Source organism: Scomber scombrus, chromosome 5, assembly GCF_963691925.1.
Source record: "Scomber scombrus chromosome 5, fScoSco1.1, whole genome shotgun sequence".
NCBI classification, from domain to species: Eukaryota; Metazoa; Chordata; class Actinopteri; order Scombriformes; family Scombridae; genus Scomber; species Scomber scombrus.
Window position 1 is genome coordinate 16,165,980 of NC_084974.1, and position 15,814 is coordinate 16,181,793.

General features: G+C 38.8%; 1 protein-coding gene across 5 annotated transcripts in view; it reads left to right on the forward strand.

Moving 5' to 3' along the window:
* LOC133980223 (muscleblind-like protein 1) overlaps nt 1–5,109 on the forward strand; it is a 71,424-nt gene extending 66,315 nt beyond the window's left edge. For 3 of the 5 annotated variants that reach the window (XM_062418876.1, XM_062418877.1, XM_062418878.1), the window contains 3 exons: nt 84–175; nt 506–579; nt 1,437–5,109. In XM_062418876.1, the coding sequence (XP_062274860.1) occupies nt 84–175; nt 506–562 (149 nt within the window). In that variant the 3' untranslated portion in view covers nt 563–579; nt 1,437–5,109. The remainder of the gene's footprint in view (nt 1–83; nt 176–505; nt 580–1,436) is intronic. The other 2 variants (XM_062418879.1, XM_062418880.1) reach the window with 1 other exon arrangement.
* Nucleotides 5,110–15,814: the final 10,705 nt, after the last annotated feature.

Sequence of the window (15,814 nt, forward strand, 5' to 3'; positions counted from 1 at the left end):
TAGACAGACTGAAAATGAAGTGTAAACATTAAAAGCTTTAAATCTGCTCTGGTTCAAACGCCTGTGTGATCTTTCCCTCCAAGTACCCATGATGCACGGTGCTACTCCAGTCACTGTGTCTGCAGCCACCACATCTGCCACAAGTAATCCCTTTGCAACTGCAACAGCCAATCAGGTTTGCTCTCCTCCTGCCTCCTCTCTCTCTTGTTCACTTCTGCTAACAGCTCTGACTTTTCAGTATCTGTATTTATTTTTACTCTCATGTGCCTCTTAATGAAAAATACATGAATACACAAGGCTCATCGCTGATCTTTTTGGGCTTTTGAGAACATCTGATACTGTAATTACTTAGATACTTAGTATGCATATAGTTATTATCAATTCAAGTTGAATTAATGACAGAGTGGGTGTTATTTGTCCTCATTTCAACTAATCCCCACCATCTTTGTCCCTCTGTGTCTCCCTCTCTCTCCATCTCTCTCTCCCTCTTTTCCTTCTCAATCAGATTCCAATAATATCTGCAGACCATCTGACTAGTCACAAGTATGTGACCCAGATGTAGGAGTCTCAATCAGAACAGTATGTACTGCACCTCTACCTAACATCTAACATACAGCTTTCGGACCAATGCTGTCTGTTACATTTCACCCAAACAGCCACAATATCGTAACATATGAAGCAGTTTCTACAGCTGCTTTTTGTTACTTCAAGTAAGAATGTACTTAAGCAAGGGAGTTAATTTCAGCATTCAGGCTGCAGGAAACATGGTAGCACAACCAACAAACATCTGTTGAATTTCCTAAATTCGGATATTGTGGAAGTTTTTGGGGTCATGCACCATCAATCATCAATCTGACTCCTTGCTTCCTTCCTTTGAAGCTACTGTCTCTGCTTCCCTGTAGTGATAAATGTGTCATCATGTTTGGAAGACAACTGAAAGTTTGAAATATATTATTTGTTTATACAAACTAAGCCCAGTGTCACACCAAATTATATTCATATTGGATAACTCTACACCTCATGATCTACTTCCAGTGCCAATGCAGGAAGTCGTGTACCCTATATGCAGTTAGTGGGGAAGTATGGGTGTGCAGGTTGGGTTGGAGGAGTGTGTAGCACATCTGACTTTCATGCAGGAGACCAGAGTTTGTGTCTACTCACAGACTTGTAATCAAGCATGACCTCTCCCTAACCAAGTGTGCATCGTATCCTATAATATTCTTTCCCCAGATTTAACCATACCATAATTATAATGCAGAAAATTAGAATTAAAAAATGTTGCTATTGACCATAAAAAAGACAGCTTGAAACATTGCCTGTGATGTGAAATCAAGGGTGGATTTCAAGGAAATAAGAAACATCTGAACTAAGCTTTGTTATGACTCATCCTTGTGATTCATGTCTTATTTTGGTGTCTTTTCTGACCTTCTTTCTAGATGGAACTGGAGTGTGCCAGTGTTGAGTCCAAGATTAGTGGTCACCCGTCATGCCTGTAACATCGAGAGCAAAACGGAGAACCAACTCTGCATTGGTTTGGGATAAATCTGCATGTAAACATAGGAGGCACAGTTTGTTAGGGTTGTTTTCATATGTACTTCATGCACACTATTACACAACAACAGAAGAGAACATCATTTACATTAAAAGACTGCCTTTCACGCTGTAGAGGCATATTACCTTTATTCACCGGACACACTTTGAATGTTAACATAAGGTAAACGTGTGGTGCAGTCATCAAATCGGCTGGATTGGTACGTCCATTTACCAAGAATCATGACTTATTTTGTCCGTTCGTTCATTGGTTGTTGGTCTTTGACCTAAATGTGTTCATTTGTTTACACAAAGGTGCACCTTGTATTTCAGTTGAGGTAAAAGAAACATAGATCTGACTGAATCATATATGCATGCACAATAATTTTGTTATGTATAATTTTATTTTATTAAACCAGTGATAAGGGAAATTACAAGAGTGCACTCAGAGGCAAAATAGCAACTGAATGTCTGTGAGGTGTCTTTCAAACCTTTGTAGCCTATCTTTCTATCTCTTAAGCACATGTCTTTAACCTTGCAGGCATCCCTGTAAAGTGCCATACATCTCAAAACACATGAATGGTATTTAAGCAGTGTTAAAAAGTGTTAAATTCAAAAATTCCCTTTAATATTTTCTCTCTTGGACAGCATGTAGTGTCTCATCATTACCTGTGATTCCCAATAGCACCACTGCTGATTAAATTATCTTCCCCAGATTATCTGCTATCTTCAAATCCAATCTACTGAATGAATGAATAGCATTTATAATTGTTTTCTGTTGTTGATGTCAGACCGGAAATGACTGGATCTGTTCTGACACATGATCATAAGTCTATTGAGTCTAAATTCAATTATAAGAGGGGTCTTGGCCTGCACGAGAGCACAAGACTCTCCCAATGATCAAGACATGAAAATGAATAGCTGAAATAGATTAATCGGTATCCAAACTGCTGTGAGACAGACGTCAAAATCCACGGTTCAACTGGTGATGGATATGTTATTTGTATGACCTGATTTGTTTTTTATTTGATATGGTCATGCATATGTTAAGGCAGATTGTCAAAGTAAATTCCGTGTTGTGTATATAGTCTGACATATTTAAGAATATTTGTTTAATACGTCTACCTGAGAACTATTTTCAGATAGTCAGCCAAAGTCTTTTTGTGTCACTGTTATTGGATATTGTTGGTAGACTAGTGGGGCTAAATTTTTAGTAAAGTCTAGGCTGCAATAGCGAGCCCAGAGAAGGATTGGGTGTTTAGAGTAGATCTCTAGAACTCTTTGTTTTTGTTGTGTTCTGGGTGTTCTTCAGGCATATTTAATCGGTGGATAGTACAGGGAAAGTGGCAAGAATATAACGATTGTATTACTCATCCAAAGCCTTAGAATGTACCATCGGGTCAGCACAATGCAACATGCCATTTTGAACCATCCAGTTGCCTAATCCACGCCATATTAACACACACAGAGCACTATGTAACTGTCACTTTTTTTGTCTGAGTTTTTCTTAACTTTCTTGTAGGTTTTTTTCTTTAGACAGGAGTGTTTTATTTCATTTTGTTTGGATGATATTTTGATATTTAGTTCTGATTTTTAGTTCTGCTAATTATATTTATCTTTCTTCTAATGAATATAAGGTAAAGTGTGTGTTTGTGTGTTCCTCATGCACAGTTTCCTGAAATTCCATGTAATGTTAATTTTAGTATGATTATGATTGTAAACACAATATTTTCTACGTTATGCATATTGTTGAACCGTATGCATATTGTTAATTTCTCTAGTCTTTTTGTGTTCTTTGAACAAAGATGTTTTATATGAGTATCTAACAGTGATGAAATAATAGAACAGAGAGGCTAAGTTGTCACTGTGGCAACCGTCGCCGATAACCAAGTAATATTTTAATGATTGTAAGGTTTGTAACTAGTCATATAAGAAAAAAAAAGACTATTATAAAAAATCTAGTTCTTAGATGTTTAGAGTAAAGATGTTATTTTCTACTGTATCCATTTCAAATAGTAACTATTGTTTTAATATTTTTACTCTCCCTGGAAATTGGGCCATGTTGGAAAACAAGCTGCATATTTGATCACTTTTTCGGGGGCGTTGCTGGCGGGGTCAGGTGAACGTGGTGAGTAGAGAAGTGAGTCTGCACACTCCTCTCTTACTTAGCTAACTGCAAACAACAAGGGTGGGGTGGGGAATCTTGAGGCGATCAAGGTGATAAAGGTTGACTTTTTTGCACTTCTGTACATAGTCAAAAAAGAGAGAATCATGTATATTGAGATCTTATTTTGAATAAAAAAAATAATGTCTATAATGACAAGGAATTTTGCTAGGATAACAAAAAAATCTTATGAAAGGCTGAACAAAATTGCTTGCATCAAAAGGGCACTGAGTTCTCACTCTCCTACCCCTTTCAGAAAAGGCCAAGTGTTGCTCTTCTTTTTTGTCAGCAGCTTGTAGTTTGCCAGGTAACCTTCCGGAGGAGGAGTCCACTACCCTCCAGCGTAAGGGCCTGACTGGGTTTGTCTGGTCCCCTAACCTGCCTGTACTGACAGGTCTGTGTGTCATGGCCACGCCCTCCCAGGCCCAACCAATCACAACCCGTCCTGTCTCTTTACTTTACTCAGAGAGGAATGCATGTTAAAGGAAATACATATACCGTTAAAAAAATCACGACAGTTATATTGAATAAGAAAACATGTTACACAGAAAGATGTATTTACAGTATACAATATTCTATCAATGTAATGGAATAAAATATATATAAAAAATACAAAAATAGAATAGTGGTTTATTTAAAAAAAAGATTCCTGAGACTATACTCACAAAAGTTTCACCACTTGGAGAGTTAAAATACATGCAACACAAACACCATAGCTATAAGTATGTTCTTTATGTTTATGTAAGCTGTGCTTCTAGTAGATGAAACTGACCAAACAGGAATGTAGTTCAACATCAGGCAGAATTTGAGTAAATTGATAATTTGCTCCGTGGTTTGGTCATGAACTCGTTAGTTTGGAGTTTTGTCCTGATCATCTTTGTCATCTCTCATCTCCTACAAGCACACATGCTTACGTTTTATGATATGATGTAAACTGAACTTTTTTCGTTTGTTGTTTGTTTTCTCTGCTTGTAGTGCTAATATGATGTATTCTGTCTTCTGCTGCAGTTTGTTTCTGCTTGTTTATCTGTCCCAGGCCCCCTGAAAGGATGTGTCATGATGTTAGCATGCTGGCCACCTCCTCTGAAAAGCACCTGCAGTGAACACTGATTGTTACAGTCTAAAGCCATAAAATATAATCTCATCAGAATGAAACGTGTGAGGAGAAACCAGAGAGGAAAAAGAGGTGGAAAGTTGATGGTTGGAACATATTTGCAGCGGTTATATTAACAACATCATCATGTAGTAATTGAAGTCATGAATGTCGTTGATATAATCTGTTGTGTGCTGTGCCAGCTTTGATGGATGTGTGCACTTAACAGTATAGTTGGCACATTTTTTCATGGGGCCTGCATTGCTATATTTGATTCTTGCTGTTATGAATTTAAAAAATGAAATAAAAATGTACAAATGAACTGAAGAAACTGAGGATGCATTATTTCATATACACTCTATATGTGGATTGTAGCTAAAGGTAATTTTGTCTGACAAAGGAATAGTAGACATTTATTTTTTTCCAAGAATGCCAATGCCACTCTCATGTCCTGTCATTCTATAAACTATATTCCATCTACTTAAACAGGCCATTTAAATTACAGAGATAAAGAGACTGCTTTGAAATGGATCTAAATTACTGAATATATGGTAATACATGTTGTCAGCACCCTGTACATAATGTACCACCCAAACTTGGTGAAATATTACTAATTTCAATTCATTAGTAATTAATCCAGTAATGTACATACTCATTTACATTGCTTTTGATTGACTTCCTAGAAGCTAATTCGAAAATGACATTTATACTTGGGCATTATGGTTCATTCTTGACCTTAGCACCTTGATCTAGCCTGATTATTTATTATTGGGGTTTTTTTAAACAATGTGTCTGCAATCTCAAGATGGCATCGGCATCAACGATGAGAGGGTGGTGGTAGTCCAGAGATTCAAATACCTTGGAGCCCACATCAGGCAGGATCTGTGATGGTCCATGAACACAGCAGCAATGGCTAACAAAAGGTCTTCAGAGGCTTCATTTCCTTAATTTGCCTGAAGAAAGCAAAATGTCCACAACAGCTGCTGGTCACCTTCTACAGGTATGCCATAGAGTCCATCATTACATACATTACAGCATAGTACTGTGGCTGCACCTCTGAGAACAGGAAGCCCCCCCCCCCCCCCCCCCCCAGTGCATCATTAAAATGTCTCAGAGGATCATCCTCATAGCTCCCCAAACTGGAAGAGATCTACAGAACCAGCTGCAGCTGCAACACCACAAACATCTGCAGAGATTCGAATCATCCAGGCATCTTCATCCTTCTGCTGACTGGTAAGCCCTACAGACCCCTGTTGATCATGTGCAACTGTTCGTACTGGTATTATATTTCAACCACTGTGACTGATTAATAGTCATCCTGCTTCTCCTCAAGTGCAACAATGGAATTATTTATCAACCACTGTGACTTCCTCTATTTATTTTACTCATTCACTCAACTATAATCTGTTCTATGTAATATATCTTTAAGTGCAATGATCTGTTCAAAGTAATATTTCCCCAAACGGTTGTACTACTAACTCCCCTTGCTCCCAGTACCACACATTTTATTTTTTGTTTATATACAGCATTTCATTTTTATCAATTTCATATTTTTTGTATCTTTGACTGTATAGTGTCTTCTTTATAAGTTTTTATTCTAAATAAGGCATCTGTAGGCTTGCTCCAAAGAAAATGTCATTGTACTTGTACAGTGACTATAGAGCATCTCATCTTTTTTTGTCTTATATTATCTTTAACTGAAATTAGCAATTGATATAATTAAAACCAAAGTTTTGCAGTAAACTCATTCACGCAATTATCTTACAAACATCAAAATTAGTCCAACATGTCTAAAATATGTTTTACATGTTTTCAATGCGCTCAGTGACTCTGAGCCAATTTTGTTATTCATTTTTATGTCTTCACAGTATGCACCAATTTGTCCTAGCCACTGAAGCTTCTAATTAGGAGAAAATATGTTAATTGTGGTAGACGTGTATGCCTCATTTCTTTGAGAATCATGAGTTGCTATGCTGACAAAGTCTGACTGAGGATGTGATTCAATTTAGATGCAATCTTTTTTGCGTTTTTTTTTTAAAAAAGAAGCCAATTAAGTCAGAGGGATGAGATGCTGAGGTTAGTCATTCAGCTATAATCCAGCAATATAATATGGCAAGTGCACACACTGTGAAGACTGAAGTCGGCATTTAACATTTAAAATGACACACATCCTCAATTTGAGACACTCCTGCTTCTCTGGCACAGGTGTTATGAGTTAATTTGGCTGATCAGACCTCTTGATTAGGTTGAAGTGTAGTTTAATCAGCCAGAATGTTTGAAAGCACATGTAGGTTGGCAGGGGCTTTAAAGTTTGATGTGTTTATGCAGAAAATAAGTCAGAGGTAAGGTGTCCCTTTTTAGAATAAATTAGAAACAGTGCTACTTGTTCAAGAGTGTGATGCACAGTACAGCCACCAGATAGCACCATCCCTTTATCAATTTGGACTCAGTGCAGCAGTGACAGCATAGTATAACTGCATCATCACCTGTTTGTCTATTATCAGAGTTATATACAGATTAAATAACTGCACTTGTATTCTTGAATCATATAAGCATTTCAAAAAGCTGATGTGGCAGAATCTGGATGCCCTGATTGTGCCCCACATGACTTAATAGCAACAGATGTCATATGAAAACGAGAAAGACAAACAATTGGATAGATGGATGGGAATTAAATGCTGAAACTTGGATGTTGTGAGCTATTAGAGGTCAACACATGGCTTGAGTTGTTGAGGAAATGTTGGCTATAGGGAGCCTTAACAGGAATCCTCAGGCCATTATCCCTAATGCATTATTTCCCTACACTCCGACTTTTACGTCAAATTATCTGCTTGGAGGGGGAAAAAATCATTAAATCACCTCAAATTACAGAAAATTGTGCATGACTGCGGTTTAGTCCCACAGATCCTTTTCCATATTTATTCTCACTCCTCTCTCTCATCCCCTGTCGTCTTGCACAACTGTTTTGGCTCTCTCTCTCCTCCCTCTCCTCTGTCATCAGCTTCCTCTACCTTGTCTCTTTCCTTCCATCCTTTTTTCTCGCGGCTTTCATCCTTCCTTTCCCTGTCACATCCCTCTTTCCTCTCTTCCATTTCCCTCCATCTCTCTGTCCAGAGGCGTTAGCGGCAGACTGTGTCATGTGGGGACTTAATGAAGCAGTGTTGATTCAATAATGGCAACTTCTGTCGCTCGCCTCACAAAATATGATGTATGACCTCATGTCCGCAACACGTAATGAATCTCACTTACCACTGCCCTCTCTACATGCCTAGTTTTTCAATTAGGCTACCCTTAAAACAACAGAGGAGCCTGAATCATATGGGTGATTCTGTGTGTGTGTGTGTGTGTGTGTGTGTGTGTGTGTGTGTGTGTGTGTGTGTGTGTGTGTGTGTGTGAGGAGAGAGAATGCAACTCCAGTCAAGTTGTCTAGTGTGCAGTGGGAAAAAATTGAAAGGAAGAGCCGTAAGTGTCCATTAATACACAATAAACGTCATTTAATGAATTACCTCTCAGGGGAGGAACACACTGAGAGATAAAATACAAATTTAAACACTTCTATTTAGATACAGACAAAACTGTGATGCGCAAAGTCTTTTCAATTATGAGGATTTTTTTAAACTGACCCCATGATGTTCTAATGCTCTGACCCTATTATACAAGGCATAATGAGAAAAAAAGAGGGAGGGAGGAGATAATGGAAAGCAGGGGAAGAGAGCGTGAAACGAAGGGAAAGAAAGATGAGAATGAGTCTTTAACTCATGGGTACTAGAGGTGGCAGGAGGTTTAATAGTGAGACATGAGTGCATAAAGAAATAATCGTAACGTGTTTTCTATGAAATGATAGATAAACAACAGATCAGAGAGGAGGCATCATGAGGAGTTTTATGTGCAAACAAACAGAGACAGACAGGTAATTCTAGCTTGATATACGATGCTCAAAAAAGATAGACAGCTTCATGTTCTTCACTCTTCAACATCTTCACATCAAAGTAATGATTTCATTATTTTTATATGCACCATCCTCCCCAACCTTGACTTCAAACCTCTTTGCTGTCTCTCCCTCACTGTTATCGCACCTGTCTGCTTAGTCACCACTTGACTTTCACGGAGTGCTGCTTGGAGCATGGCTCGAACATCCAAATTTCCAGGGAGTGTGTGTGTGTGTGTGTGTGTGTGTGTGTGTGTGTGTGTGTGTGTGTGTGTGTGTGTGTGTGTGTGTGTGTGTGTGTGTGTGTGTGTGCATCCAGTAAGTGTATTTTTGCCTTCATGTGTTTACAGTAAGTGTCTGTGAATGTTTTCCTGCGCTGGTGGAAAAAAGAGAGTGGGAGTTGCAGAAGGTTAGTTTAATCGCATCTTCTTCTAGAAGAGGAAATGTATCGATCCAACTGCTTGAGTCCCACTCAGCATTTAACACCAGCTGTATGTAACAATAACAGGCCAATAACAGGTCTGTGATTTTGTTGTGTTTTGATGGACTCATATCACTGATTACTGTTGGAAGACATTGGGCCAGTGTCAGTATCATTAAGGCACAGCTGCCATTTCAGTTTTATTTTTTTTTTAATCAGAAACAACTCCACTGTACTGATAATCCTGGTATTTTCAAACTTGCTAGTGTTTCCACTGATATTTCTCACTTTATTGGCTAATCGATGACAACTTGAAATTTTTCAACTATAACAGTAAAAGAGGACATCCTTAACATCCTTGAACTTAATTAGTTTTGGCCGATTTGAAGCTTGAACAGTAGAGGTGCATTCAGGCCAGTAGTAATTGTCAGAAGGCTATACATTCATAGACCAAGTAAAGAGGGGGCTTCTAAATTGGGTTCAGTATCTTGTATAGTGTGAACACAAACTCATACTGTGCACAGAAAGATGCACCTAATGAGGTGTGGCATCACCCATTGATTTGCATTACAGCCAGTACCTCAGCATGTATTTCAGCTTTGGGTTCAACCTCAAACTGTGGTAGTTCTTACTTGGAAGGAGTCTAGAAATACCTTTTCAGCCCAATGGCACCTGATGGATTTCGCAAATTTGCACAACATATATTCATCTATCAAAGTTACAGTAGTATTGATTGACACATTTGAGGACGCGAAACTTATCTGTTCTATGACACAAATGACTGATGGACAGTGTGTGCACATTTTTCTCTGGTATTTAAACAGACCTTACTGTCAGCACTGTCCTAGCTTCCAAATCAGTGCAGCAGGGATTCGTCTCTTATGGAGTTTAAACTGGTCTTTGTCCTGGACACCTCTCCAAAGAGCAATATATGTTTATTCTTAGTCTTCAGTATAAATGAAGTTTAGATCCATAGTTAAACAACGATAAAGTAAAAAATCTTTAGTTTAAAAGTTGCTCTTCTCTTCTTTCTACTTCTGGTTGTGCCGAGAGTCCATTTCTGACACATAGTTTTACAAAACTCAACTAATCCATCAACTGTCCAGCCTTTGCCAGCCATAATGGGGCACTAGTCTGTAACTATCCATCATTTATTCTCCTTTGGAACGAACAACTTATACTTACCATCAATCTGACAATGTATGAAGGTGTACATGTGCGTGGCATGCAGCTCTATTTTAAGACCCACTTGCAGTACAGTACAGAGGGAGTTTTTATATAACTATTTATATATATATATTCCATCATCATCACTGCGAGTGCAGCCAGTGGAAGTTTTGGCCAAAGCTGCATTTAAGTACTAAAAAACAGTCTTTCATTTTTGCTCCATAGTGGGAATAAATGTTCATTTCTAAAAGACTTGTGAAAGTCACAAACTACTTATTTTATGTCTCATTTAAATTGAATTGAATTGAATTAAATAAAAAAATAGTTAGACTACAACTTTTAAGTTATGATCAGAACACCACATATTGTTTTCAAGCGTATGGCATGACCTTGAGCGTATTCTCAGTTTAGTGAGTGGATTTTCAGATTACAGTTTACTGAATATTTTAGCTCTTAGATAGCGGAAGAAGAACAAGTCAGGGGGTACATAACAACTTGCAGGCCATCTTGCTTACAGAATATGGGTCACACGAAGAGGGTACTGAGGGCACAGCTGTACCCAGAGATGAACGGCCACTATTCACATGGTGACAGGATGTCCCTCTGCGTTATGTGTAGCACATAAAGACTGGAATAAAGGCAAGCGGGAGGAGGTCAGGAAAGGCATGACGTAGGTCCTATTAACATACTGTAAGATATCTTTTATTGTGAGTTAATTAGCCAGTCATTTGTCTTTATAGGACTATGGTACTATTTGAGGACAAATGAAACAGTAGTGGGAGGAGTCCACAGAGAATGAGAGCTGTGTACAGAGAGAGACAAAGCCTAAAGAAAGATCCCACTGTGATACCAGAGCCCACAGGAAGAAAAGGGGAAAAATCTGTTGTAACAGCTGTGGTGTAAGCTAAACTTTAGCTCTACGGACAGCTAGGAGGATGAAGTGAAGAATTGCATCAAGTCACAGCGTCACCCTGAAGCATGTGAAGCTGGGGAGGGGAGGAGAGAGGAGAGGGTGGGGATCACCCTTTCAATCCAAAGACAGACTGTTTGAAGCTATAAATCTGCACCTTGGGGTAGACCAAGTGTAAATCAGTATGCTGCTCGTGTATGGGTGTGATACCCGTAATCCATCCCTCTCATTAGGAAGTTTCCTCATCTCCTTCTGTCTTTTTCTCCCTCACTCTTCCTTATCTCTTCCATCTCTGCCATCCGTGTTAAGCTCATAAAACAGCCTGTTCACCGAGGCTATCACCAAGCTATCGGCACAGTGACGATTGGCATCTAAATCACCTGTGGTGTAATTAATTCACAGTGATTTAGGAAGAGTGAGAGGAGCCTATTGCTGAGACAGGCAGTCTGGCATATAAGGCTGCAGCCCTCCCCACCTCATAGTGTCTTGTCTCAGTTTTGCAGAGATCAAACCTCTAATGGTTGCGTTATGTGCTGTATTACAATTTAACAAATTAATTATTCCAGTGCTTTTTCTGTAACAGCCACTTTTCTGAAATGGCAAAAGATCAGCCTCCTCCCCACTGGGCTTCTTGTATTGGGATATCTTAAAGCAGTCCTTTAATGCCACATTTTATTACACATGCTTCCCACTGTGAAGGTACTATCTCAGTCTTAAATGTGAACTTTTTGGAGGCAGCTGGAAAGAGGAAATGTTTGTGTCATTTATACAAAAGATAGCAATCACAGTAGAGGAGATCTTTCAGCTTCCTTTGCTTAGATTTGTCTTTTTTTTCTCCCTTGGATTGCCACGGCACGGAGCGCTGTTTTTCCCTGAAATTAGGTCTTATCAGGTGGAAGCTTCATTACACACTTGATATGTGTTTTAAAACCCACAAGGGCTCAAAATTCAGGGATAAATAGTAAGTTGCTCTTTTATCTAGGGCCTGTCAGTCTAATTTCTCAGCTATTTCCTGCGCCTGTGCCCAACCCACCACAGTGCTCCTCCATGTGACCTTCAGCCTGAATGTGTTCATGTAGGCAGGTAAACCTGAGGCAGGCAGTTTCTCATGGACCAGCGTGTGAATAATCCTCAGTAGCACTGTGACTCAGACAGATACTTAATCACACAAGAACAAACATCTGCTCAGCAGGCTCTATTTTTATCTGAGCCACTGCTGGATTCAGGCAGCTCCTGTGTTGAAATCAATTTCATTTCGACCAATCTTTATATTTGCTGGACAACTATTAATTAGCCAATAATAACAGGGCAGTTGATGGAGCAAAGTTGTACTGACTTCCTCCTGTAATCCTTTCTGTCACCTTATTAGGCTTGGAAAAATGGTGCTCGCCAGACCATAAAGCTATCTAATACGAAGAAAAAAGTGGCATAACTGTTCATTTGTTAAATTGGTCTGAGAAAGTACAAGGGGGTAAAGGCTGAAGAATGCAGGGAGGAGGATAAAAAAGAAATATTAATTTCCTAAAAGTTACTGTTGTGGAGAAAGATTACCAATTAGAAGCAGTATACAGTTGTTGGTGTACAAACTCAGGAAGATAATTACTGAAGTAATTCTTGGGCTAAAATATATGTTTTCCCTACACATGACTACACAGCTGAAGTCATGACCTCCAGGCTACGTACTGATCCATTTGCTTCTGTAACTGAAACTATGATAAATGAGCATCTACAGTTTTAACAAGTTAATTTGTTAGCATACCAAAATACTTACAATTTCAATGAAAATTACCCAGCTTTCATCTCTAGTGTTGATTTTCAAACTTTTTAGCTGTAATCTGTGCTGTCTAAAAAACATCTGCACTGGTATGCCCACTCTATCCTGCTGTTATTGCAGAAATGTCTGAACTAGCCCCTTGCAGCCCCTTGACACCTTTTCTGTCAAGCTGGTGACATAAATGCTGCATTCATGCAATGTTGGTAAAATAGGAAGAACAAGAAAATCTCCTGTTAATATGGACTTGGAAGTGCTCACACATTGTCCAAGATGGCTTCGCTGAATGCTAGCCTTGTGGTCATACAACATTTACTGTTATTTATATACTGTTAAGATGTCAGATGTCTATGTTAAACATGTCAAAGCTCCAAACCTTGAGGTCAACATATGTAAAATGTTCAAAGCTCAGGCTTTAGCCTGCTCTGAATGCTTGGTTTTCAAAATAACTTCAACTTCCTCACTGAACTCACGTCAAATTGCAGGTGGCCGTCTGTCCTTTAGAGATTGTTTTCGAGGTTGTTCGTGTTTTAGACATTGTTCGTGTTTTCAACTCACATATTTTGGATTAGATTTTGGCTCACCAATGAATATATTTAAGAACTTTCCATTTTAAGTAAAGAACAAGAAAAAGAAGCGATTCATAGGTTTTCTGAGGGGAGCTATGTCCAAACAGAGTGGGTTCATTGGGGGGAATGGGGGCCTTAAAGATACTGGAGCTAAAACTGAATAAACAGGCTGCATAAAGGGCCAGGATAAAATAAATAAGAACTTTTTTTTAAAGACTCAGAATATACATATAGAAGGGGAAATGTGAACGATATGTCCCCTTTAAAGCGCCACCAGACCCCTGAGATCCTCCCATGTATGTTGGCATGTTGGTTGTGCCTGTTTCGTGGGGAGAGAAAAAAGGTCGGAAACCGGCACCTTTGGCAGCGGGTCCTCAGCTCAGGAATGATGCTTTTAAGATGACCCACTTTTTTCCAATTGTGATTAACCTGTTTTTATTTGTATTTGATTTCTTGAGTTTTAAATTGTGTTCAAACTTGTTTCTATTTTTTTTTAATCTTGTTTAATTTCTACAACATCTGTTATGCACATATACAGTCTTCATGTATACATGTATTTCTGTCTTTGTGATGCACTTTGGTGCTTTAAAATGCTATATAAATTAAATAAACTTGAAACACTAAAAAATAAAATATTAAACAAACAGCAATATTGTTTAAAAAAATACCATCCTTAGCTGGACATATGGAGTGAACCTCTCTTTAAAATGTTGTGAACCTCTGTTTAAAATGTTGTGTATTTGTGTATGTGTGTTTGGAGGCTGGTGTGATTTTGAAAAGAGTTTTCTTACTTACTGAACCTGGAAGTTCTCCATAAGTTTCAACAGTGAGATACAGTTGAAAGTTTAACCTAAACATTCAATTATTTTTCACTCTTTCTACTCAGTTTGAACCTGGCTCTCAGCCTGCTTCTCTTCATCTGCAATTAAATACTTCAGAACTCCCATGATGCACTGCTGCCTTCCTGTCCTTTTCTTTGCCTCCAATAACAAGAAAGGATGGATTGTTTCATTCTTGGCGCTCCCTTCTCTCCCAGATGTAACACACTGTTGCTTCCTTTTTCTTTTCATATTTGTCAGTTTTCCCTCTTTTTTGTGCTCTATATTCAGAGTCTCCTTCCCTAACCCTCACTAACTGCTTCTCTTTTATTCATTCACCCGTTGGTCTCTCTCTCTCTCTCTCTCTCTCTCTCTCTCTCTCTCTCTCTCTCTCTCTCTCTCTCTCTCTCTCTCTCTCTCTCTCTCTCTCTCACTAATGCTTCCCGTTGTCACATCTCTCTTCTCTCTATGTGCTGTCACTTCATCTGCCTTTTAAGTCTTCCTCCCTCCTGTGCTTCATCCATCTCTCTCTACTCTCCTGTCAGGGTGCAGAATATTGATAACACTCTGACAAGGAGAGACCCTCAAGTGCAACGCATGAAAAACCTCCATAACATGGCAGTTGATGTTTTTCTTTTATGTTTCAGGCATCGAACCAAGACTTGCTGTAATTGGCAAGCTGCCTTGTGATTTAATGTCATTTCATAATTACAATTCTCGTGTGTGTAACCACAACCATTAATTGTTTCTAATTTTCTACAATCGCAGTGATGTGCAGTAAAACACTCCTGTGCCAATTAAGAGAATATAAACTAAACTTTGGAACGTGGCTAATTGATCGCGATTTCCTGAGAAAATGTTAAGAATAACGACATTGCATCGTTGGTATCCATGATAAATGCAGGTGTATTTGGATGTGTGTGAGAGAGAAATAGTGCATGAGAGAGAGTGAGTAAGCACAGAAACTTGTTGCATCATGCCATTTCCACTTCTACTCGCCATTCTTTCATATATCTTTTTTTCTTTCTTTTTGTCTTCCTCTCCCTTTCTTTCTTTTGCCAAAGCTGTGTATCATGGCAGCCAAATGTGCTCTAAACACCTCTTGGCATGTTTAGACATGCTAGTTTACACACCATACAGTAGATCCCATTCTGAGAAATGACTTACTGCTCACTCTTTATGCATTGTCTCAAATACATCAAACACATGTTATTTTTCAGGTGGTCCAATTGCTCATAAAATGCACAAACTCATTCACTTTCCACTCTGAATGTTCAGCAATTTTACGGTGGCCTGGTCACCTAGTGGGAAAAGTTTGACAAAGTAATTTTCTCCCCTCTTTTCTCCCTTCCCTCCATTTGTCAGAGCCGTCTTTCACCACCAGGATTTATTCCATTAAGTATTTAGTGAATAAGAGCCATTCTGATTATGGTTCACAGAACG